The following is a 23,865-nucleotide window of genomic DNA, read 5'->3' as shown; positions in this document are numbered from 1 at the left end:
GAATTTCACCAAGTTAAACATTAAGCTTTCTCCTACTTTTTCTCTATGTTCACATGAAAAACATGCATTCAGTGGTTTATGTTTGTGCCATAACTTGTTTACAGTGGAAGGAAAGCGCTATGAAAGTCCCAAAGTGTCTCAATGCATTGTAGTGTCTATAGCATGGTTTTGAGTTCAGTTGTTCTATTCTCCTTCACCCTTGAAATGAATGAGTAGAAGGTGAAATGAAGGAATGCATTCTGCTTTTCCTTGATAAGTCTGACTTGTCATGCTTTGTGTAAAGGATCCTCTCGGCTTATCAGGAAAGATCCTTCAGGTTGGGTTTATATCTATGTGTAAAGATTCTGTAATCCTGCATACAATGGGTGGGAACCTTTGCAGCTCCTTCTTGCAAAATAATTACTGTTTTCATGTCCAGTACATTAGATGCAATTCCATTTTTCTTAACCTCTTCTTTGCTCATTCAGGCTCTGTTTAAGATGAGATGAACTGCATACAATATATTTTTAAACCAGTATGGTTTAAGGAGCTCTGTAAGAAGGTCTGTAGTGCTTTTGGCTTTCTTTGCCCAGCTCTGCAAGAGATGATTGGGTTAACCAAGAAGGTCTAGAAGAGGTTTTTAGAAAAATGACAATTTATATATGTATGTGTGGTTTTAATACTAATGCTTGTATACACTCACAAAACAACTTTGGAGTTCTTCTCATATGTATGAAACAATAGGGCCAGTTTCCCTGATGAATACTCATTTTCCAAGAATTGTGTCAGTTTCCTGAGTCTTTGTCCCAAACCACCTCTGATCTACACCATCTAATTTTGATCTTTAAAGACCTGTCACCTAGGTGTCTGGTATCTCCACTCCCTGCATGCCTGGAGGCTATGAAAAGACATCTAGTTTAGTTAACTGTATACTCAGTTGGGGAATTGCCCTTAGGCTATGGGATTCCCTAACTTTATAAATTATTTCCACACCTGCAGTAAAAAAGAAGAGGAGATAGGCATAATGTCCACCGATAATTAGAGTTTTATAGCTATTACATAAAAGGGGGATACTTAAATTGCTGTCAATAACATGTGTGTGTCAAAGTAGCACCATGTTGAAACTCCTAGTTAAAAGCATGCCTCTCTCCCTTGGGGCAAAAGGACTAATAAACACATATTTCCATGTGTTACAGATCTTGCAGTGAACATTTGGATTCAAAAGATATCTCCTCAGGTCTTAGTTCTCATCTTCTGGTGGCAGTAGAGATTACCAAAACAGATTATATGCCCAGGTAGCAAAGGTTTGTGGTTTGGGAGCTGAAAGTTCTGCTTTTTGTTCCTTGGAATATATATACTTTTGACTGAATCCCTGTGTTTGTGACTGCTTCTTGTTATAAAACTAGATGGGGAACATTTGAAGGCTTAAAGTACTTAGACCTGTGTAAGAAAAAAATGACCTTGTTCTGTTAATAACACACACCTTTTTCACTTTCCTAGTACTGACCCGTCCAAGACCACACAGTGATGACTATAGTACCATGAAAAAAATACCTCCCAGAAAACCAAAACGGAGTCCCAATACGAAACTTAGTGGCTCTTATGAAGAAATACCTGGCCAAAAGCCTGGGGATGTAAAACAGGCAAGCACAGCAGCTAAACCAGGTGCCTATGACACTGTGACAGTACAGAGAGCAGCTTCTGCTGATGTGGCACAACATGGCGTGTTGAGTCTCTATATGTCACAAGAAGAGGAGGAAAATGAACCTGTCTATATTGAAATGGTAGGGAATGCAATGAAAAGCAGTTCTGCTGAGGCAGAAAGTCCAGAACAAGGAGAATCTGTATATGAAGAGATGAAGTATTTTCTACCAGAAGAAGGAAGCAATGGTAATGGAATAATTACAGTAGTGACTGGATCTCCTCCTCTGTTGTTTGAAAGCAAAAAAAATGTTAACATTGAGGATGGAACATTGGATGGAAACAGTCAAGCAGTTTTGATCTATAAAGACTCATGTGACATTCCAGCCCCTTTCCCTAACTTACTCCCACACAGACCACCACTTCTTGTGTTTCCTCCAACCCCTGTCACATGTTCACCTGCTTCTGATGAATCCCCTCTAACACCACTAGAAGTCAAAAAGCTTCCTGTCTTGGAAACTAATCTAAAATACCCTGTGCAGTCAGAAGGCTCAAGTCCATTATCACCACAGTATTCCAAAAACCAGAAAGGGGAGAGTGAAAGACCAGCATCTCCAGGCTTGGTTGTGTTCAATGTTTCCAGCAAAGTGACTCCTCCTTCCACACCGCCTCCGCCTCTCCCACCACCCCCTCCTCCTGTACCACCTCCTATTTCCTACCGGGCTTCCACACATTTTGCATTTCCTCCAGAGACCTGTGCTAGTTTTCTGATTAATCCAGGGAAAATAGGTACAAACTCAGATCTGTCAAAAGTACCTCAGAGACCAAATCCTGCTCAGCTTGGATGCTCATCTTCTCCATTCTCCAAACTGCCTTACTCCCCAAAGGTGGCAAGAGCAGATCACAGGAGACTGAACTCAAATTCTTCATCTTCATTTCCATACAGCCCTACAAACTCAAGGTCATTGACCAGTCCTCTTGATGAGTTAACTAGCTTGTTCAACTCAGGACGGAGTGTGCTACGAAAGTCTGCAGCAGGACGTAAGATCAGGGAGCCAGAAGGTAAGACAGATCTCTCTGCTTCTGTATGGACTATTTCTTCTGTGCCAAAACTTTCTTACATTGGAAGCTAATAGAGTAGGTAAAAATATAAAATGAAACCATTGTTAGTTTGTGATTTTTAAAGAAAGGTCTGTTGTAGTCATAAGAAACACATACAAAAAATTCATTGAATATAAAGATTACAGGTCTTCAGGTTTTCTCTGAGATGTCAATTTTTCTTTTAGCAAAATGTTTGTATGACACAAATTTAAATGGATGTTTTTTAGCATTCCAGCAGTCTCACTAAAATAAACACAGGTGTTACATCATGTGAAAATGAGTTTATGGTATCAGTCTATAGAAATACTTTGAAATATATATGGCCAGGTGTCTGGTAGATAGCATATACTTCAACTTGAAGACTTTCTTTTAAGGTTTCATTATTTCATCTCCATAAAATTGTGAATTTGGTGATACAGCCATTATTATTCTCCTAAGTAAAGCTAAGATGGAGAGTCATGCAGCAAAGTATATTTTTTCCCCTTTTCTATCCTTTTATTCCTACCTTTCCTGTCATTTACATACACCTTTGTACATACCTAGAGATTACTTGATACCTAGGATTCCAGCATCTGGAGAACATCTTTTGTATCTAGGGCAAAAGCCAACTATAAAAAGAAGCAAAGCTTACCATTTTGCTGAAGGTTTTTGAGATCACAGTCCTCAGACATTATCACCTAATTATTTGCCTTTTCCAGGTAATAGAGGTTTTAATGTTATTACTGGAACAAGTCTATGGATCTTATGAATACTGAAATTCATCCTCATGTTAGCAGATTCAATAGGCTCGTCTGTAAGGGTGAGATGCTTCTGACCTAATTGCGTCCCTCTAAAGCAGGGGTCCTCACACTTTTTAAGCAGGGGGCTGGCGCGCGGATAAAGTGGCAGGCAGTCATCTGTGGCTGCTTGGTTTCCCCCCCCAACTCCCAGCTGGGGGGGTGGGTGGGGTGGGGGGGTTCTGTAAATACCAGGGGCCGGATTGAGGACCCTGGGGGACTGTATCCAGCCCGTGGGCCGTAGTTTGAGGACCCCTGCTCTAAAAGCTTGGTATGTAGGCATCAAATCCTTAACCTATGAAGAGACTGTAATTTTGAGAGTTTAATTCCTACCATATATCTTCATCCATTGCATATGGGGAAAGCCTAGATGATTAAACTAGTGGAGTTGTAACTTCTAAGTAAGAGATTACAGTTGAAGCAAATCCTAGTTCTGCATATCAATTACAACACTGACTCCAGTCTTTACATTACTTTTCTGATTTAAAGAGAGTCTCCTATTGAAAATAGTCAGTGTACTGTATACAGAAATTTCTCTCCCTAGTAGCATCTCCCAAACACAAAATTTTGTGAATTTAAAATTCAGAGTGAAAAACCTGTAGAGCCACTTCTCTGCTTCTTCACTTCTGTCTGTAGAAACAGGTTGTCTTAATCAAGAGCTGTGTGCAGCATATTCAAAATGGGCAATATAGAATCACAGAATCCTTTCAGTTGGAAAAGACCTTTGAGATCAAGTCCAACTACTAACCTAACACTGCTGAGTCCGTCACTAAATCGTGTCCCTAAGTGCCACATCTACATGTCTTCCAAATACTTTTCAGGGACGGGGACTCAACCACTTCCCCGGGCAGCCCGTTCCCATGCTTGACAACACTTTCAGTGAAGAAATCGTTCCTAATATCCAATCTAAACCTCCCCTGGTACAATTTGAGGCCATTTCCTCTTGTCCTACCATTTGTTATCTGGGAGAAGAGGCCAAACCCCACCTGCCTACAACCTCCTTTCAGGTAGTTGTAGAGAGTGATAAGGTCTCCCCTGAGCCTTCCTTTCTCCAGACTAAATAACCACAGTTCCCTCAGCTGTTTCTCATAAAATTTCATCTGCTGACCCTTCACCAGCTTCTCTGGACACACTCCAGCACCTCAGTGTCTTTTTCTTGCAGTGAGGGGCCCAAACCTGAACACAGGATTCAAGGTGCAGCCTCACCAGTGCCAAGTCCATGGGAATGATCACTTCCCTGGTCCTGCTGGCCACACTGTTTCTGATACAAGCCAGGATGCTGTTGGCCTTCTTGGCCACCTGGGCACACTGCTGGGTCATCTTCAGAAGTGTGCCCAGGTGGTGTTAACCAGGACCCCCAGGTCCTTTCCCACCAGGCAGCTTTCCAGCCACTCTTCCCCCAGGCTGCAGCGCTGCGTGGGGCTGTTATGACCCAGCTGCGGGACCCCGCACTGAGCCTTGTTGAACCTCATACAGCTGGCCTTGGCCCATCGATCCAGCCTGTCCAGACCCCTCTGCAGAGCCTTCCTGCCCTCCAGAAGATCAACACTCCCCACCAACTTGGTGTTATCTGCAAATTTACAGAGGGTGCATTTGATCCCCTCATCCAGATAATTTATAAAGATATTATACAGGACTGGCCCTAATATGGAGCCCTGGAAAACACCACTTGTGACTGGCTGCCAAATGGATGTCACTCCACAACCACACTTTGGGCTCGGCCAGCCAGCCAGATTTTTTTCCCAGTGAGCAGTGCACTCATCCAAGCCATGAACAGCCAGTTTCTCCAGGAGAATGCTGTGAGAAACCGTCTCAAAGGCTTTACTAATACCTAGGTAAACAGCATCCACGGCCTTTGCCTCATCCACTACGTGGGCCACCTTGTCACAGAAGGAGATCAGGTCAGTCAAGCAGGACCTGCCTATCATAAACCCATGCTGTCTGGGCCTGATCCCTTGATCATCCTACAGGTGCCATGTGATGGTGCTCAGGATGACCCTCCATAACCTTTCTCAGCACCAAGGTCAGACGGACAGGCCTGTACTTTCCTGGATCCTCCTACCTGCCTTTCTTGTAGATGGGCATCACACCGGCTAACCCCCAGTTTTCTGGGACCTCCCCAGTTAGCAAGGATTGTTGATAAATGATTAAAAGTGGCTCAGTGAGCATTTCTTCCAGGTCCCTCAGTTAAAATTAGGTGGATCCCATCCATCCCTGTAGACTTGTGTTTGTCCAAGTGGTGTAGCAGGTCACTAAACCTTTCCTCTTGGATTATGGGAGCTTCATTCTGCCCCCTGTCCCTGTCTTCCAGTTCAGGGGGCTGGGTACCCAAAGAATAACTGGTCTTTACTATTAAAGACTGAGGCAAACAAGGCATTGAATAAATTAGCCTTTTGCTCATCCTTTGTCACTATGTTTCCCCCCGCATCCAATAAATGATGGAGGTTCTCCTTAGCACTCCTGTAGCTGTTGATGTATTTATAGAAACTTTGTTATTGTCTGTTGTGGCAGTAGTCAGATTAAGTTCTAGTTGTGCTTTGGCCCTTCTCTTTTTCTCCCTGTATAACCTCACGACATCCCTGTAGCCCTTCTGAGTTGCCTGTCCCTTCTTCCACAGGCCATAAGCTTTCCTATTGTTTCCTGAGTTCCAGCCAAAGCTCTCTGTTCAGCCATGCTGGTCTTCTTCCCTGCTGGCTCGTCTTTCAGGACATGGGGACAACCTGCTCCTGCACCTCCTGAAGCATGTCCAGCCTTCCTGGACCCGCTGTCCTTCAGGACTGGCCCCCAAGGGAATCTGTCAACCTGTCTCCTGAACAGGCCAAAGTCTTCCCCCTGGAAATCCACAGCAGCTGAACTCCTCCTTATATCTCCAAGAATGAAAAGCTTTTTATCGTTTCATGATCACTGTGCCCAAGATGACCTCCAACCATCACATCACCCACCGGTTCTTCTCTGTTCACAAACAGCAGGTCCAGCGGGGCGCCTTCCCTAGCTGGCTCCCTCACCAGCTGTGTCAGGAGGTTAACTTCTACACACTCCAGGAACCTCCTAGACTGTTTCCTCTCCACTGTATCATATTTCCAGCAGACATCTGGTAATTTGAAGTTCCCCATGAGAACAAGGACCAGCAATTGTAAGACTTCTCCCAGCTGCTTACAAATTAGTTCATCTGCTTCTTCCTAGTTGGGTGGTCTGTAACAGACTCCCACAATGATGTCTGCCTTGTGGACCATCCCTCTGGTTCTGACTCAGAAACACTCAGCCCTTTCACCACAATTGTCAAGCTCTAGACAGTCAAAACACTCCCTAACATACAGGGCTACTCCACCTCCTCTCCTTATTTGCCTATCCCTTCTGAAACTTATAGCCATCCATTGCAATACTCCAACTGTGTCAGTCACCCCATCATGTTTCCATGATTGCAGCTATATCATAATTTTCCATCTGCACAATGGCTTCCAGCTCCTGTTTGTTATCCATGCCTCATGCATTGGTGTAGATACACTACAATTGGGCTGTTGGTCCCACCACCTTTTCTGGGGGGGAAGCTCAAATCCTATTTTTGAAATATGGAACAAAAAAGTAAAAGATGGGATAGATTATCTTCTTATTCGTTGTATATTTTCTTAAAAATATATTTACCACTCCATTGATTTTAGTATCATATCCTGATTTAAGACAGCTATAATATAACAGAAGTAGGTGTTTGTGCCTACTCTGGATATATGTGTGCCTATCTGCCGCCCTACCTCTCTGTCCCTAAGAACCTTGACAACCTTCAGCCAAAACCCCTTTCAACCAAATACAACAAGGAGATAAAAGTCTCAAAACTAATTGAGTTTTTACAGGTTTAATGAAAGTCAGTGGCTGGGTGGAGACGAGAGACTTATACTGGGAGAAAAACTCCTATCGGCTATCAGAGAAACTGTGGTGGACAGAACGCTTGTGAGTCCTCCGGACCTTGAAAAGCTTTAGCTGGACTTCGCATGTTCCTAGATGCTGAGTTCAGTGAGCCATGAGCTATGAACTGAGACTTCATCAGTTCTCATTCTCAAAAGAACAATGTGTTTGTTATTGTGAGTATATGAATTGATGAAATTGGTAAAGGCGATACTGCAGTAGTTTTGTTTGCTTTGGGAAAATTACTTGATAACATTCAATGCCTATAAATATATGTAGAAAGTTTTTTGTTTGGTTTGGTTTGTTTTCTTTTTAAATTGGGGTCTTGTTTTGTTGTATAGATAATATGTTTTTATCAGCTGCAAAGAAACTATTAAAGTCAGGTCTTTGGATGTATCTTCTCAAGGCTTTCTCAATGGACCTGGTGAGGAAGTGTGGTAAGCCTACTCCAGCCAAGTCACAAAACTGACTTTTACCTTAAAAAAAAAAAAAAAAAGTTGCTTTGGGATGAATGATTTTTGCAAACACAATTTTCAACTATAATGTGACCAAGACAGAATTCAGTGCGTGTCTCCTGTGGGTTGAAGCTAGTGCATTAGCAGAGGCTACCATAATAAAACCTCTAAATTTACCTTTTGCATGGAAAATGTACTTCTAAATATTTCATCAAGGCAGCACTAAGTATGAAAGATCAAAGTTCAAGAAAGATACACAATAAAAAACCTGAATAAATATTTTATGAGCTAGGAAGTTACTGTATACTAAGTGTGGTTACATGTGAATAGTTCAATGATAAGTAGATGGATTGAAAGTAATGAAGAAATACAGGTGAATGTATGTGCACGTTTTTACAATTTTCCTTTTTTCATGTAGTTCATGTGTTCAGTTAATTTCTAAGCTAACAGCTGGAAAAAAAAAATTAATTTAACCTCTGGTGCAAAGTAATAAGATGGCAATCAGCAGAGTGGACTCTCTTATGTAAAACTAGAAGTTGTCCATCTCTTACCTTCTGACTTTTTATCACTTATTGCCTAATGCATATTAAGTTCCTAGAAGGGTCCTCCCTTCCTTTGTCATTTGTAGTATTTTATATATAGGAAATGTTATGCTAAGAAAAAGTTAAATTAATTTTAACAGGCATTCATTAAAATTGAAGACATGGCCTAGAGCAGCACTCTGTAATGTGCAATTCCATTTATTTCCGTAAGTTATAACCTAACAACTGCCTTAACTAAAAAGAGAAAGTAAAATTGTGGGCCATTTTTAAGTCAAGGAGAGTTACCTATGGGAATCAATACGTTTCTGTATGGGATTATCAGCCTTGGAGATAAAAGCCTCCTTGCCAATAAAAGTGCAATACAGACAGATCCCCCAATACGCCTCCCTCTTGCCTGGAGGAGCAATTTTAAGGCCTGAGAACACTGATGTCCTTTTGGCTCCTCACCTCTTTGTGGAAAATGGTCGTCCAGAATTGCAGTAGAACAGATTTGTGGTTTTCTGATGGGCTGTGGACTTATTGTGAACGGAACTGAGGGCACTTTTCTTTCACAAAGGCAACAAATAAAATCATCAAATGGCAACAGCTTTCGTTACCAGATGTCCTGGTCTGCCCATTTTTTTTAAACAACAGTAATATCTACTGGTTCAAGCAATGACCAGAATCATAGAGTATGCAATTACTTGCAAAATACTTTACATGTGATAATAGAAGTTTTCTGCTCTGTAGAGCTTATAGTTTAAATAAGCAAAACTGTAACAGGTGAGAACTGAGATAAAGTGATTTCTCCAAGGTTGAAAAGAGTAGTCATTGAAGCTATAGCTGTATTGTTAGACAGGGATTTCCTTTTACTCCATACAAAATGAGACTTGAGTGCAGATAAGCAAAAATACACACAGATTTTTCTTTGATTTTGCCTAATTTCTAGAAGTAGAAACTTTAGTTTGCAAGACAGAAACTGCATGGTCATGTGCAGAGCCCTTGCTCAGATATTTCTAGACAGGACCTTAGATTTTGAGACTAGATGTCGTGAAACCAAATTCAATTCTTTAATCATAAAACCACACTCTCTAGCAGAATGTACAGGTGTTTTTATCTATTCAACATGGAAGACATTTCTTATATAAGGAAGAGACAATTACATGTTTATGCATTTCATAGTAAATATTTGTGGAGCAAGGACAGAATTTTCTTTTCCTCATCGTGGATGAATGATACTCAGAATGCTAGGTCGTAGTGTTATTTCTCTTGATTGGTACCATTGATATTGAATTACTCCATACAAAGAGGAATCATTTCAGCTTCGGAACAAAAGATGGAATAATTCCTAGCCCATCATCCATGCTCAGACTGGCAAAGTCAGTATTCATGTGGATTCTAAAGGGAAAGGAGCAAAGGAAATATGATTTTTGCTTAACCTGGATGACTACCTTCAGGCTATTGAGATAAAGACCTGATACCTTCTCTCCTTCTTGATTGCTGAGAAAAGGTTGGCATGGATGCTTGACTTCTGTGTCTATGCAAAAGAAAATGTGCAAGCTTACAACCCCATATTTAAGCATCGAAGAAGTAAAATTTGGAAGACCTTTCATTTACATAGTTCACCAATGTATAGGCTTCCAAGTTTCATGAATTATTGTTGGCGTTTCAATACAAGTGGAACTGTATATGTGAGTTTATGCATGCTTCAGTGACCTATTCCTTTCCAAAACAGTTCAGTGACTTATATAACAGGAAAAGTATGCAAACATTAGATTGTTAAGAAAACACTGATAGTGTTCAAATGTTTGACCAATATCTTTGGCATCCATTAACTATAAGAATCCCTTCTTTGCCTGCTTCCTAAGTGAGGTATTTCCAAGGCAGGTAGCTTCACATGTCAGTGAATTATTCCACATTCTCCCATTTAAGCATTGGAAGTCACTGGAAGATACTTACAACTGTCAAATGATACAGAAATTTAGACATACCTAGTTGGGACTAAAGCTTGCTAGATACTCTTTGCTGAAATTGGCTCAAACTCAGAAAATAACGGGTTTTAATGTGTATGTATGGGGAGTACCGTCCTGTCAAAGGCAGGTATCCCTTTGATAGCTAGTAAATAATTTCCCTCTATCAGCAGATTAGAGCAAGCTATTGTGTAACTAATGTCTCAACAGTAGATTGCAAATTAAATCCCCACTGGGTTTTCTGAGATGAATTCCCAGTCCCTTATGCTCTAAACCACTCAGCTTTTCCTCCTAAGCAACTTAATAAAGATAATATTCATATCTGCATCTCATTATTCCTACATTTTATTGATACAATGTAATAGTTTTACTTTCTTTGTGGCAAAAACCAACAACTTACAAAACATGAGTAATACAGAAAACTGTTTTCCTCTTTTATCTTTTACCAAAGTATGCTGGAGAAATGGTTACATGAGACATAGGACTTCTATAACACCTTTCAAGTAAAATTCTCAAAGCATTAAAACTTTAATGAATGAAGCTTCATAACATTTATTAGAAAAAGATTAGTATCTGTTTATATCATTGCCTTAATTATCAGGGAGTGAGGGTGACTTTCTGTGACTAATTTTCAGATTAGATATCTAAACACAGGACAGTCATCACTCTCTGATTCACTGTGGACTACTTGCAGCTCTCAATCTGAATCTCTTGCAGTAGGTACAGAAAAGTGGGAGGAAGCCAAAGCACTGCTAGTAGGAGTTTAATGAGACTCATAAGAAAAGGCCCATACTTGGCTAGCCATAGATGCCCTATGCAGAAAATTACAAAGGAGGAGACAGAGCTGCTGGCAATACAGTTGCCATCCAGCCCATGCTGGGTGATTTGTCTCAGGAAATAATTGTGATTTGCATTACTGCAGTAGAAAAGGGGATTAGAAGAGTTTAAAGAAAGTACCCTCTATTCCTGTTTGCAGAATAAACTTTTTTACAGCCTGAAAGAAGCCACCTTAAACCACAGCCTTTTCATCTATGTGCCTGCCATTATCTGGATAATTTCTCACAGAAAAGATCTGCTGTTTTAGGACAAACACAATATACCATGAATAATTTTCCATTTCAGAATCTCTGAAAACTAGTATATTTTACTGCTGAAGAGGTTTTTTGGGGTTTCTGTTATGACCATTTTTTTTCACTGTAGCATTTCTCTTCCTGGTTTGCTCTTACAGCCTAAAATCATGTAATGTGTAATTTGCTTTAGTTTTCTGTTCTGACATGGAAAAGAGGCTTTGTGTGTGATTACCATAAACAATGTTAACCTGAATATTATTAGAAGAACAAATCAAGGCACATTTTTAGGTGAAAAAAGAATGGATATTGTCATAAACCTTCTTCTTTTTTTTTTTTCTTTTTAAATGCTTGTATTGAAAATAAAATCAGATCCTTAGCACTCCTCTAAACGTTTCCAAATCCTATAGTAAAATAAAGTAAAATAGAGGCTGCAGGAGACTGTGCAGCCCCAGGATCACACAGAAAATATCACTGTATTTTTGACATAATCGCATAATGTAAGTATCTACAGATGTCAGAAAAGGATCCTGGAGCAGACAGACCCTTGGTCTGACCTGGTGCAAGATCTCTTATGTTCATACCTAGTCAGTGCTGAACAGGAAGGAAGCTGAGGAGAAGTAATTGCACTAACTTTTCTGTTCTTTTTTCATGTTCCATTTCTGAGACCTGCAGGCATTCCTTTTAAATCGCTAATTATTGTTTGCTTTCTTTCCATTGATTTGGATTTAATTTGTGTCCCCTTCATCTTGGCTGATACTGGAGTAAATTAAACACACCATACTGGTTCGGCTTAGTGCATTTCAAGCCCACAGTTTTTAATAATATCCCACCTTTAATAGTGACTGATCGTTCAGGTAGACATTTACAGGATTTTTTTTTATTACAATGTCTTTTCTTCACCACTTGATGGAACATCATTGTTTGAAATTCAGCAGTGGTTTAGGAAGTTGTCTCATTACTGACAGTGTTGTGTGCTTCTTTGAATAGTAAACAGTCTTCAGTATTCTTTATTTATGATCCAAGATGCAGAACCATGAAGGACTTTGTTTAGGAACGACTACATCAGTCATTGTAAACCAAAGATACATTAATGTGAGAAATTAGCCATATCTGAGAGAGCAAGGAAGTTGAATCATGGTACACTTCCATTCCTGATGCCAACCATGTATGTGGCTATTTGGCAGTAAACGTCCTGTCACTTGATTCTACAGTTCTACAGGCATTTGGGACATAGTGGAGAGGGAAATTTGAACACAGATTTTAGTGAAAGTCTCTAATTAAATTCTCAACCGAGTAAGAAATCTGTTCAGATGCTCTTAACTTATTTACATCCACCTCAGCATTAAGTCATCTTTTGCATAGAGCCTCAGTAGAGAATAGTTCCATTTCACAGAAAATGTCAAGATTGTGATGTTTATTTTTGTTTTGCCCTGGAATGAAAATCAAGCTATCTGAAATTCTGTGCAGAAATAAATATTCTTTCATGTCCAGTCTTTCAAAACTGTTTGGAAAGCATTGAAATGGATGGCCTCAAACATAGTAATTTTTTCTTACTGGTAATGTTAATTAAATGTTTTGACTTTTTATTTTGGACCTAGGTAAGTTCAAGACTGGCCATTTCAACACTGGTCAGGTTGTCATATAGAAGTATGTCTTCACAGCAACCAAAGATGCGTTATAAATAAACCAGGCTACTTCTAAACTCACTGGCTGAGGTATCCCAGAGCAATGCATTTGTGACTGCGCAAACTCCAGCCCCTCAGTGATGACCCAAAGTTCTTGACAGGACTCATGCCATTCACCACGAAACTCTATCGACCCACATGTGTGGATTGTGTTCCAGTTCCAGCACCAGCATTTTGTGGGGCTGGATGGAGAAGCAAGAGAAGATAGCTGGAAAGAGACTGGGAAAAAGAGTTGGTCATAAACATGAGGGTGCCCTGACCCTCATGCTCTCTCCACACCGCTGCACTCTGCTGTTGAGAGGGTTCGAGAGTGTTTGGAAGTGGAGCACTGGAAGTAGGAGTAGCAATGTGGGGCATCTTTGTTCTCCCTGGGCCCACTAGTGAGTGGGAAAATAAAGAGACCTTCAAGTTCAGTGCCCTTTTGGCTTGAGGTTTTCTATTTTAAAATGAAAATCAGGAAAATTATTTGTGTGGTGCATTTTTTACAAGAAAAAAACCATGAAAAAATTAGACCTGAAGTTCCACATGTCATTTTTTCTTTTAGCTCATCCCTTAAGGGCTGGTTGCAGTATGATGCTGACATACTAGTAGCATGTAGTGACAGTTTTTAGCCACAGGTTGGCTATGTTTGTGCACAGTATGGGTGCTTATCACACTGCATCCATGACAGCCATATGTTTATGCTTTGAGGTTTACGGAGGTGTCATTGTCCATCACTGTATCCCTTCAAAATTAACTTAAAAAGAATCTAAAGAATATCTAAATTCAATTTTTATTTCAGAAGATCACTTTGAACAAATCGGTAATGTTGTTAAAGAGGTTTTCCAGTATAGCTGTCCCTGTTTGGTGGGCAGGATTACAGTACAGATGATCCAAATATATTCCTTGGATCGTCCCTCAGGATCCGCTCAAACAGTTTTTCTGCCGAACACAGTCACTTATGCTGACTTCTGCATTGCAGTCAATGCCAGAGCTGGTATGAGAGAGATCCCGAAAAATCTCTGCAGAAGTATTCTGTGGGAAAAGTAAATAGAACTGATGTGATGCTGTTGGCAGTAGCAAATCCCTGTCTGTTTGTTTGTTTGGGGTTTTTTTGTTTGTTTATTTTTACAATATTTGCAACTGTGTTTGAGGGGGAGGAAGGTTGAGACAGTGTCTCATCACATAATTCCTTCCCACAGCAGCTAAAGCCCAGCAGTAATGGCTGTTCTGTTACTGAGATACCACACACAAATGTAAACAAACATAAACGTTTGGCTTCAAAAAGAACTGCTGCATCCACATTAGTTAAAAGAAAACAGTTTAAAAAGAGTGGCTGCATTTCTTACCGAGTTGCCGCCTCCTTTTCCAGCACACGAGCAGTTTTTTAACCAAACAAACACAAGAAATAGACTTTGGTCAGCCAGTCAACACACCTAACAGTAAACATAAGTATTACAGAGTAAAATCAGCTACTTTTTTCCATATTAGACATGAAAAGGTGGGGAACATAGGAATATGGAGGGAAGAAATGCTTCTCCTAAGGCAGGAAATTGTCCCAAGCAGTGCTGCCCTCTTTATTGCCCTCTGTGGTTAGTAATGGATCTCAGGAAGGTCTGCAGAGATCAGTTTCTAGAGAAGACTGGTGAATGAAATCCCCAGTCTCTGAAACACGTGCGCTGGCTGGACTCTAGCACACTTGCTGCATTAAAAAGGTGTTCCAAGTTCTTGCCCAAATACTATCAAGCAGCCTGTCCACATATCCTTCATCCATTACCACTATTTAAGAAGGCTGTTTCCTCCACTTCAGCAGAGCTGTCTTTGTCTCCTGTTGGGAACAAGCCTAATTCGAACAATCCAGAGTCCTGTAGACAGGGAATGAAGGCGCTTGCGTTGTCCCTCCCACCAACTCTGAAAGTTTACCTGACCCAGAGATGTCCCTAACATTACTTCCAGGAGAGAGGGAAAGGTTTGTAGCTTGTAATGATTGTCACTGAAGTAAATGTAAAATAAGACCACTATCTTCCCACCAGCACAAGTCCATCAGAGAAGCAAGCAGAAAAAACCTTTCTGTTCTAGGTCCATACTCTCCATAGCTGTGAAGCGATTTACAAAAAAGTGATTGAGATGATGGTTCTTAAAGGCCGAACCAGACCCAGGAGTTCCTGCAGCTGCTTCAACAACTTCCTTCTCACTACCAGCCTTATCTTCCAAACTCTGGCAGATTGGGGTTGAGGTCACACTAACACAATATTCTTCAGAGGAGGTCTTTACCTCTAGCAGAGTGAGTTTTGTCACTTCTGATGTTCTTCATGGCATCTGTCTCCTCTCTTTGCTTTCCAGTCTTCATACAAAGCTTCCACAAATGCAGCTTCCCAGAGCAAAGAAGTAGTTTACGTTTCCATATTTGCCTGCTCCGTTGAAGAATGTGCCTTCTGGAGTGGCTTGTAGCACTCTCTGATAACTCCACTTACACAGCTCAGAGATAAAGGGTGCTGGACGTGGCAGTACAAATTCATTGCTGCCTATCCTAGGAGCATTGTTGCAGGGGGAAATCCTGGACAATTGCCGCTATAAGGGCAGGCTTTGTGAGGTGAAATAAATCAATGGATAATTATTGCCTCTGATGGCAGCAGCAGCCGGCAGCACAGCCATGAGAGTGAGACACGCAGTACAGGCTAATAGGCTGGGGGAATCCTGTCTTGACAGTTTTCATCCTGCTCCATTTCTTTCAGCAAATAAGATGCATTTGCTTGCCTCCATCTCTCAGTAGACAAAGTAAACAGTCATGCTACAGCAGGTCACAGTGTGACTTCGTGTGGGTAAACTGAACTACTCTGAAGCAATATGCATTTATCCGGTGAAAGGACACCCAAGACAACATGTGCTGAGGGTAGCTAGAAAATGCCATGGACAAGGATGTCTCGACAGTAAGTCAGAGCAAAACAGAAAATGCCAAGTGCAATTGTCAAGGTGCAACAAAATGCAGTGGTAAACACTCATGCCAAAATGAAATGGCCTGTTCTTATTTAACCTTCCTCTCCCTTTCCTTCATCCAAAAAATATCTGCATGATTTCTGCAGTTGCCATCTTCTTTTTTTTTTTTTTTTTTCCATCACTTCACCATATCCACTTACCACAGTAAATGTAACAAGTATTCAGGGTTGGCCACTAGGATTCAGTGTATTCCTGACTCTCCCAAGAGTGAGAGCACAGGTCAGGATTTCCTTCTGTCTGCAACAACTTGTCTTTCATATGCTGGTTAATAGGATCGATCAGTTCTCTCTTATTCACATGTATAATGACAAGCTGCTTGATTTGAAATTTCCATTTTGCTGGATGCCAGCCATGGGTTTCAAGGAGATCAGGCTATTTAGCTTTTAGATTCCATAGCAGCCCAGGTACAGAAAGCTTCTCCTCCTGTAAGACATTAATTTATCTGCCACAATGTTTGTGTTTTCCAGATTTCATAGTTGTTAATGAAGTATGAACACCTGTGGATCTTGTTAACTAAAACCATGTATTGATTATTAGTTACAGAAATTAATGTTTTCCATGAACGAAGAAATAATATTTTACATTATTGTGGGATTTATTTAAGACATTAAATGATAAGAAGGGGAACTATTTCCCCCTTTTTTCATATTTCTTTGCATAATTATATGTGTTACATATTTTTGTAGGTTTTGTTCCTTTGTGGAAAAGCTTTTAAGTTTTTTCTATAATATTTGTGGTTTCTGTTTCACGGGGCTGATGTTTTTTGTTGATCAGGACAGAGATTGTTTCTATTTTAGGACCTAGATACATCCTGCCTAGCTTGTGGCACTGAAATTCCTCAGCTGAGAACTCAGCCTTAACTCTCTGTTTAACTGATGAAAAGGAGCATGCACCTTGAAAGAATGGTCCAGGTACAAGCCAGATCAGATTGGGGGGGGTGTGTGTGTGTATGATTTCCATTTACACTACAGCAAAACTAAGAAGCTGCTTTCCCCTTACTGTCAGGATGAAACTTTTGAATGCAGCTTAGCAGAAACTGTACAACAGTTCAGTGCCCCACTAGGCCCATCTGGTTTGAGGTTGTTTTTCTTCCATATTTTTCCTTTTTTTACCTGAGATGGACTTAATATTGACCACTGATTGCTGACTGTGCTAACAGGTGCTGTCAAGGTGAAAGGCTATGTCTGTTTTAGTAGAGAGCCAGTGCTGGGGAGTGTCCTGGGAATGGCAGCTCAATCCTCTGCGTGGTCACAGTGCTAGAGCAGTCCCTGGCATGGTTTGGGACCTGGCAGGCTGGCTGCCCTGCAGATAGATCTGGGCATGGTTCAGGAATCGGCACAGGCCAGGGACTATTCCCAGTAGACAACTTGGATGCAGCCTCTCTGCTGTGAAGGGCAAGAAAGTGTAACGGTATAGACAAGGTCTCTATCATTTGCCTCAGGGCCAGAGAACAGGTACAATCACATCTGAGTTACCAGGATAGACAAAGCAAGAGGCCCTCTGTATTTACCCTGTGTGATGAATCCCTCGGCGCTTTGGCAGTGCTGCACAAAGCATCCAAGGTAAGCATGAATCTGATCCAAACCCCACTGAAAGCAGTGGAGCCCTTCTGTTGTCATTAATGAGTTTTCAGTCAGACTGTAAATGAGCACTAAATGTTAAAAGGAGTATTTGAAAAAAGATCATATGGGGACAGATATAGGCTATGGATATACCTACTTGTAAAGAAAGGAGAGCAAAAACAAGGACGGGAAAAAATACAAACCAACCAGGTGAGTTACTGTCAGGCTTTTAATAATATACTGGTTTTCCATGTCTTGCTGCACAAAAAGTCTGTGGTGATTCCACCTAAATGCTGATATCAGTCATTGATTTATACTTCGCTTTAGGCTTTATTAAATAGACTAAATGCATATTTTCCTTACAAAATTAATAGTTTCTCAAAATGTTTCAGTATTGCACTTTAATCTGTCATCTGAATAGAGCCTATACTGGCCCATCTTCTAATTTGGTGATAACAGCATTAATTCAGGCTAAATACAGCTTATGAAATAACTATGATGTTTGGGATCCCTCATTTTATGTTTCAGAAAGAAGAGTTTTATAATAGGATATTTGGAAGCCATAGCTCAATTAAAAGAGTTTAAGTTATTCTTTTGAAAAAAAAAAAAAAATCTGTCATCTAGACTCTCAGTGCACTGGGTTTCTTTTAAGAGTGAGATAATGACTCAAAAAGGGAAATGAAAAGCAGATATATTAAATCATGTCCATGATTGCCATACTCTCACTTTTATTTCCAAAATAAGTGAAATTTCAGTCTATCCTGTGCCTTAGGACTTTGCCATGAGTTTTAAACTCAATCTCTTCCAGGAACACTGAGGATAACTAGCAAATGTGGATTCTGTGAGCTGCCTCTTTTGCATACCTTTCCTCTTACACTTTTCAAGTAATGTTGATGTAATTAATTATGGATCTGTTGGAATACAAAGCTTGCTTGTAAGGAAATTATTGTTACACTTTGATTTGTCATACTCTGATTAAAAGTACTGTACATGCTATTCCAGTTATTAACTATGCTGCAATTGAGAGGCAAATTATGTCCCCAATCCAGACATCCGTACATCCTAGTGGTCCATACATCCTCACTAACTGCAAGATTAGTCAGAGCAGAATTTGACTGTCACAGGTATCTTTTTGGCAAAGTCATTTTGCCAAAATAGTAATCCAAATGCTCTTCACTGTTGCGAAGTCTGTGGGTTTTCACTTAAAGCTTGTATTCCTTTTATAAACACGAACTCCCACCATGCTCTTACAGCTGATACCTCTCTGTAGGTAGTGTCTCAAAAGTAGGTATGGATGACTTTTGAAATAACATTTATTACTAGCTGGAAATTGTTAAGATGATGTTACTTAAAAAAAAAAAAAAAAAAAGAACATGGTAAATAATGCATCCATCTGGTGAGAACAGCAGAGCACAAATCTGAACAAAAAGCTAACATTCAGCACGTTGGTGAAGATGTTCAGCTGTAGGAACCATAGTTTTTTCTTTTTCTGTATCCTAAAGTATTTCTGATAGTTTCAGAATGTTGATGAGTAATGGGAGAGCAGTGCATACTTGTATCTGCAGAGATTCATGGCAGCAGGAGGAGGCTGACATTAATGTGGATAAAAGTCCAAACTTCTATATTAGGTGACTGGGAAAACATGAAAGTGAAGTGAATTTCAGACCGATACTTGATGGATAAAATAGGAATCAGTGGGGGTTTTCTAAGTCTTTAGTATTAATAGAGGGCTTCCCTATATCTTTTGTAATTGTCCACAGTATGTCCATCTAAGATACCACTGCACAATTATAAATTGTGTGGAATAATAATATTGTGATACAAAGTCATGAGACATCTTTGTTATGCTCAGGGATATTTTGAGTAGTGGGGAGATGGGATGGAGAGACATAATCCAGCACAGAAGATAAAGTCAATGCCTTCTGGCATGTTAAAACTTATTGGGGAAAAAAACCGCAATGTCCTGCACCTGGCACGGAATTACCTTTTATAATGATATAGGCTGGGGACAGACAGTCTGGGGAAAGAATGCTGGGGGCTCTGGGAGCTGGGCAGGAGCTGGCAGCGAGCCCTGGCTGCAGAGATGGCCAGCCACATCCAGGGCTGCAACATCAGGAGCACCGCTGGGAGCTCCGGCCAGGGGGTGTCTCCTCTGGCCAGGACCTGTTAGACCACATCTGGGTACTGTGGCGTACCTTTCTGGTACTGGGTACCTTTCAACACAGAAAGATGCTGACAACTTGGGGTGAGTTCACCCCCATGATGCTCAGGGCTGGAGGGTGTCCCTGTGAGCAGCGGCTGGGGCAGTGGGGCTTGTCCAGCCTGGGGCAGAGACGGCTTCAGGGGCACCTCACAGCCACCCCAGTGCCTACGGGGAGGGGATGGGGAGGGGGCAGCAGGGCAACAAGGTACAGCAGGCGTGAACTGAAACGAGAGGGGTTCAGGCTGGGTGCGAAACCTCTCCCCCGTGAGGGCAGGCAGGCCGGGGGGTGGGCAGAGGGACCGGCTGCCCGGGGGGGTGGGCAGGCTCCATCCTTGGGGGGTTTCAAGACCCATCTGGGCAAAGCCCTGAGCAACCTGGTCTGATCCCACAGCTGGCCCTGCTTGGAGCAGGGGTGCATGAGGGACCTCCTGAGCTCCCTTCCAACATGAATTGCCCAATGATCCCAGATAAGTTTTGCAGCACTGGGACAGTTTGCTAGTTACACCTTGTTATCCTCTTGTTATCCTATTTATAGAAAATATTTTCTTGAGAAACTCAGCCATTTTACACAAAGTCCAAAATAAATAAGCAGTATTTGTTTGCTAGGGACACAGTCTGGCTACACCAGGAGTCTTTTAGACGTCAGCCAACATATGCAGCTACACTTTTTCTGTGGACTCACATGAAACTGCTCCAATGGTGATTGGAAGATGCCTATATATAGGAAATTAGTACAAGTATCTTTATATAATCCAGATTATTTTGAAACAAAATATAGGCTTTTTTCCCACCCTCAGGATTAATTAAATAAGGCACTATGACATATATTTTCTTTATATAGTCTTCTGTTTAGAAACTAAAGGGTGCATTTCTTACAATGACTGAATAAAGCAAATGGGATAACAGATCTGTAGATAGCTGTCCCAAAAGATATGTTGCATCTCTGTCCACTACTTGTTTCTGCCAATCTAGCATGATATTTTAGCTCAATAGTAGCTATCCACAATTCTTTGTAGTATTTCATTTTAGAGATACAAAGGAGAAAATATAACCTTTTATTTTCCGAGAACCCTTCATGAATGCCATGAAAAGATATCAATGTACCTGTGAAACAAAGGCTTCTGCAAACAGGAATGCAAGAAAAAGTCTTTCCACTTGCACATTCTCAAATGAATTGCAGATGTCAGGCAAATCAATAAATCTTTCGGATATCAAGAAAGATAAGGATCCCAGCCACTTCCCCTGAGACTCTTTATGTAAAAGGTGGCACAATAATTATGTAGGTGGATTATGATCTATAGGCAACTGCACTGACTATTAACATCTAAAAGTGACATTTCCTTTTCAGACAAATTTAATATGAGCTGCAAAGATGCATTTTGCAGTCAACTTGCTTGTACAAAAGCTAAATCAGGCATGCTCTCATAATTGTACTGTATGCATTTTTCAGCTCAGACTCTGATTCTACTGCCTTTCCCAAGTCAGATACTGTGCGTAGAGCTGGCCTAATTTTTTCAATGCGTAGCACTTTTGCCTAAATATGCAGTTTATGAAACAGTGCCACTAAAACACTCCAGTCAGATCGGGCAAAAATGATCAGGGAATGAGGGCAAGGGATGGAGCAAAAGAACCATTGGAATGTTTTATTCTGACAGCTTGGAAACAAACTTCTTGACTTTTCAAGAAAGCTTTTTTTGTTAGAAGAGGAAATGTTAGGAAAGATTCAGAGTTAGATAACTAAAAGCTAAGCAAAAATAACAAAGACCTTTTCAATGAAACAAAACATTTCAAGTTAAACAGAATGGATATATAGTTTTCATTTAATGAATTCACTTTTTAAATGTTGGTACTTTATAAACCAGGTGGGTTTTCTTCAGTTCAGGCATAAAAATGAAAAATCAGCTGTGCAGTCAACATCAAGTTTGAAAATCTGCAGGTGAGGTATCTGTTACCTGGTGAGAAAATGTTTTTTCTTTCCCCTTGAAAAATGTTCATGTGCTCAAGACTCGTAAGAATGTATTCTATCTTTGGGAGAGCTGAGGATGTCATTGGCAGTATGCGTGAACGCTGTAATGTTGGGTTTAATAGCTAGTCTTTTGACCTCTGTTGGTTGTTACTGTCATTATGACAAAGCTTAGACAGACACACCCAAAACCAAGGATTACCTCTTTGAGAGCTGTCCTAGAGGAAAAATTTCCATTTTAGAGTGCTAAATAGGACCTCTGCACCCAGGTCAGCCATAATATGTCAGCCCCGCAGCTAAGGCCAGCTCTCAGAGCAGGTGGAAGCAGTTAGGAAATCTGAAATGGATCCAAACAGAGAACTGAATTCAGCTTTGTCTTCTGTGAAACAAACCCGACTACAGCAAGCAAAGAGTATGCATATATTTTCACTGCAAAATTAAGAGAAACACAGTAAAGAGAGAAAAATCCATTTAAAATGTCCATAGCCTTGCCAGTGCAGCATTTCATGCAGCCTCAACAGCCCTGCCACACGGGGGTGGAGTGGGGATAGCCTGGCATGCCAGAACTGCAGTGTGGGTCTCTCCTACCATCCCCATGCATTCACAGTCTTGACTCTGGGATACAAACCTGGCTTCAGCCCCTCAACTCCAGTGGGGAGCACCACTCGGGCACAGCTGATGGCTGAGCCCTGTTTCTTGGGGCTGACAAAGCCAGGCAAGCTCAGAGCCAGCTCCAGGCACTTTGATGTGAGCTGAGCTGTTCTGCTTTGCATGGATGTGCTGTCAGTCAGAGAGGAAAGAAAGAGAAGGGTTTTGCCCTTCTCTTTGAAGAAATGCCTGTGCATTGTACATAGCTTGGGAACTCCTACAGGATCAGACCTCCTCTTGATGTCTTGAAGAAATGTAACTAAAAGGCTATGACAGAAAAACCTGGAACTTTATAGAAAATTATGATTGATGGATGCAGAGCCCTGAGGCAGGGTAAATAATGCCCACGGGGAGGCTCTGCTGGGAGGAACGCTGCTACATACAGTTTCGTATGAAAAGCCATTTTGTTTCTTGTGGTAGGAGACAGAAAAACTAAACCTCTGTTATAGCTGTTGCTAGTACCACCTAATGCAATGGTGAAAGCATTACAGTGATGGCAGTGGTATATGAACGCATGCAAAATAGAATGCAATCTAAAATAGAGGAAATACAAACATTTGCTGAGCTTTATCATCTGATTTTTGTGTGAAAAGAAACAGTACAAATGGCATTTTATAATGCCTTTCACTTCCATAAACTTTAGATGGCTGCAAGTGGAACATTAACAATGAAAAAAGAAAAACCCTGCAAAAATCACTGGCTTAAACCTTCCACATTTATCACTGGACTCATGAATTTAGTGATTAATTCAATTAATGTGATAAAGTAATTTGGTTTCTCTGTGTTAGTTTATTTCTACTTATATGTGAAAGCCACTAGTTAATAGGAAGCTGACAAGCTTTTTCTCTGTTTGCATCAGGTGCTGAAACTAATCTGAATTTAAGGAGCAGGGAAGATCCAAATACATCAGGTATTGGATCAGAAACCCAGGATAAGAATGCAAATAACCATGGAACTCAGTCATCTAATCCACTGTCCAGTTCTGTGACTGCTGAAAATGGGAATTCAGTATCAAATGGTAAGCAATTTTTAATCCCAAAGCTCTTCTAACATGAAATTACTGAAGTGTTTCCTTGAATGAACTTTGTAAGATATAGTCGAGCTGGAATCTTCTGAGATGTGAAATATCTATGTTTCTGGAACTGGCTTAACTTTATATGTGTGAACTATAAACCCCTCTCCAATAAAAGCTGAATGTGAAGAAAATAAAACAGCCTCTGTTGAGGAATTTGTAGTTAGCTCAGCTCCCAGTCTATAAGCATCCTGAGTCATGGAGGACTGAAATTTGAGATTTTTGATGCTATAATCAACACAAGTGGGACCAAAAATGGGAAATCAGGATCTCCCTTTGCTACAGGTGCCTTACTAGTGAATGACAAATTGTTTATCATTGCAACAAGATGATCAAAATTGTG

At 40.7% G+C, this 23,865-nt stretch overlaps 1 protein-coding gene across 3 annotated transcripts in view; it reads left to right on the top strand.

The window, feature by feature from the left end:
* The window catches only part of MYO16 (myosin XVI), a 412,120-nt gene that overhangs the window by 362,669 nt on the left and 25,586 nt on the right, over window positions 1-23,865 (top strand). For all 3 annotated transcript variants that reach the window (XM_055802518.1, XM_055802516.1, XM_055802517.1), the window contains 2 exons: window positions 1,480-2,682; window positions 23,310-23,468. In XM_055802518.1, the coding sequence (XP_055658493.1) occupies window positions 1,480-2,682; window positions 23,310-23,468 (1,362 nt within the window). The remainder of the gene's footprint in view (window positions 1-1,479; window positions 2,683-23,309; window positions 23,469-23,865) is intronic.

The sequence above is a fragment of the Falco peregrinus genome, chromosome 4, assembly GCF_023634155.1.
Source record: "Falco peregrinus isolate bFalPer1 chromosome 4, bFalPer1.pri, whole genome shotgun sequence".
In the NCBI taxonomy this organism is placed as follows: domain Eukaryota; kingdom Metazoa; phylum Chordata; class Aves; order Falconiformes; family Falconidae; genus Falco; species Falco peregrinus.
This window is presented reverse-complemented; position numbering and strand designations above follow the sequence as displayed.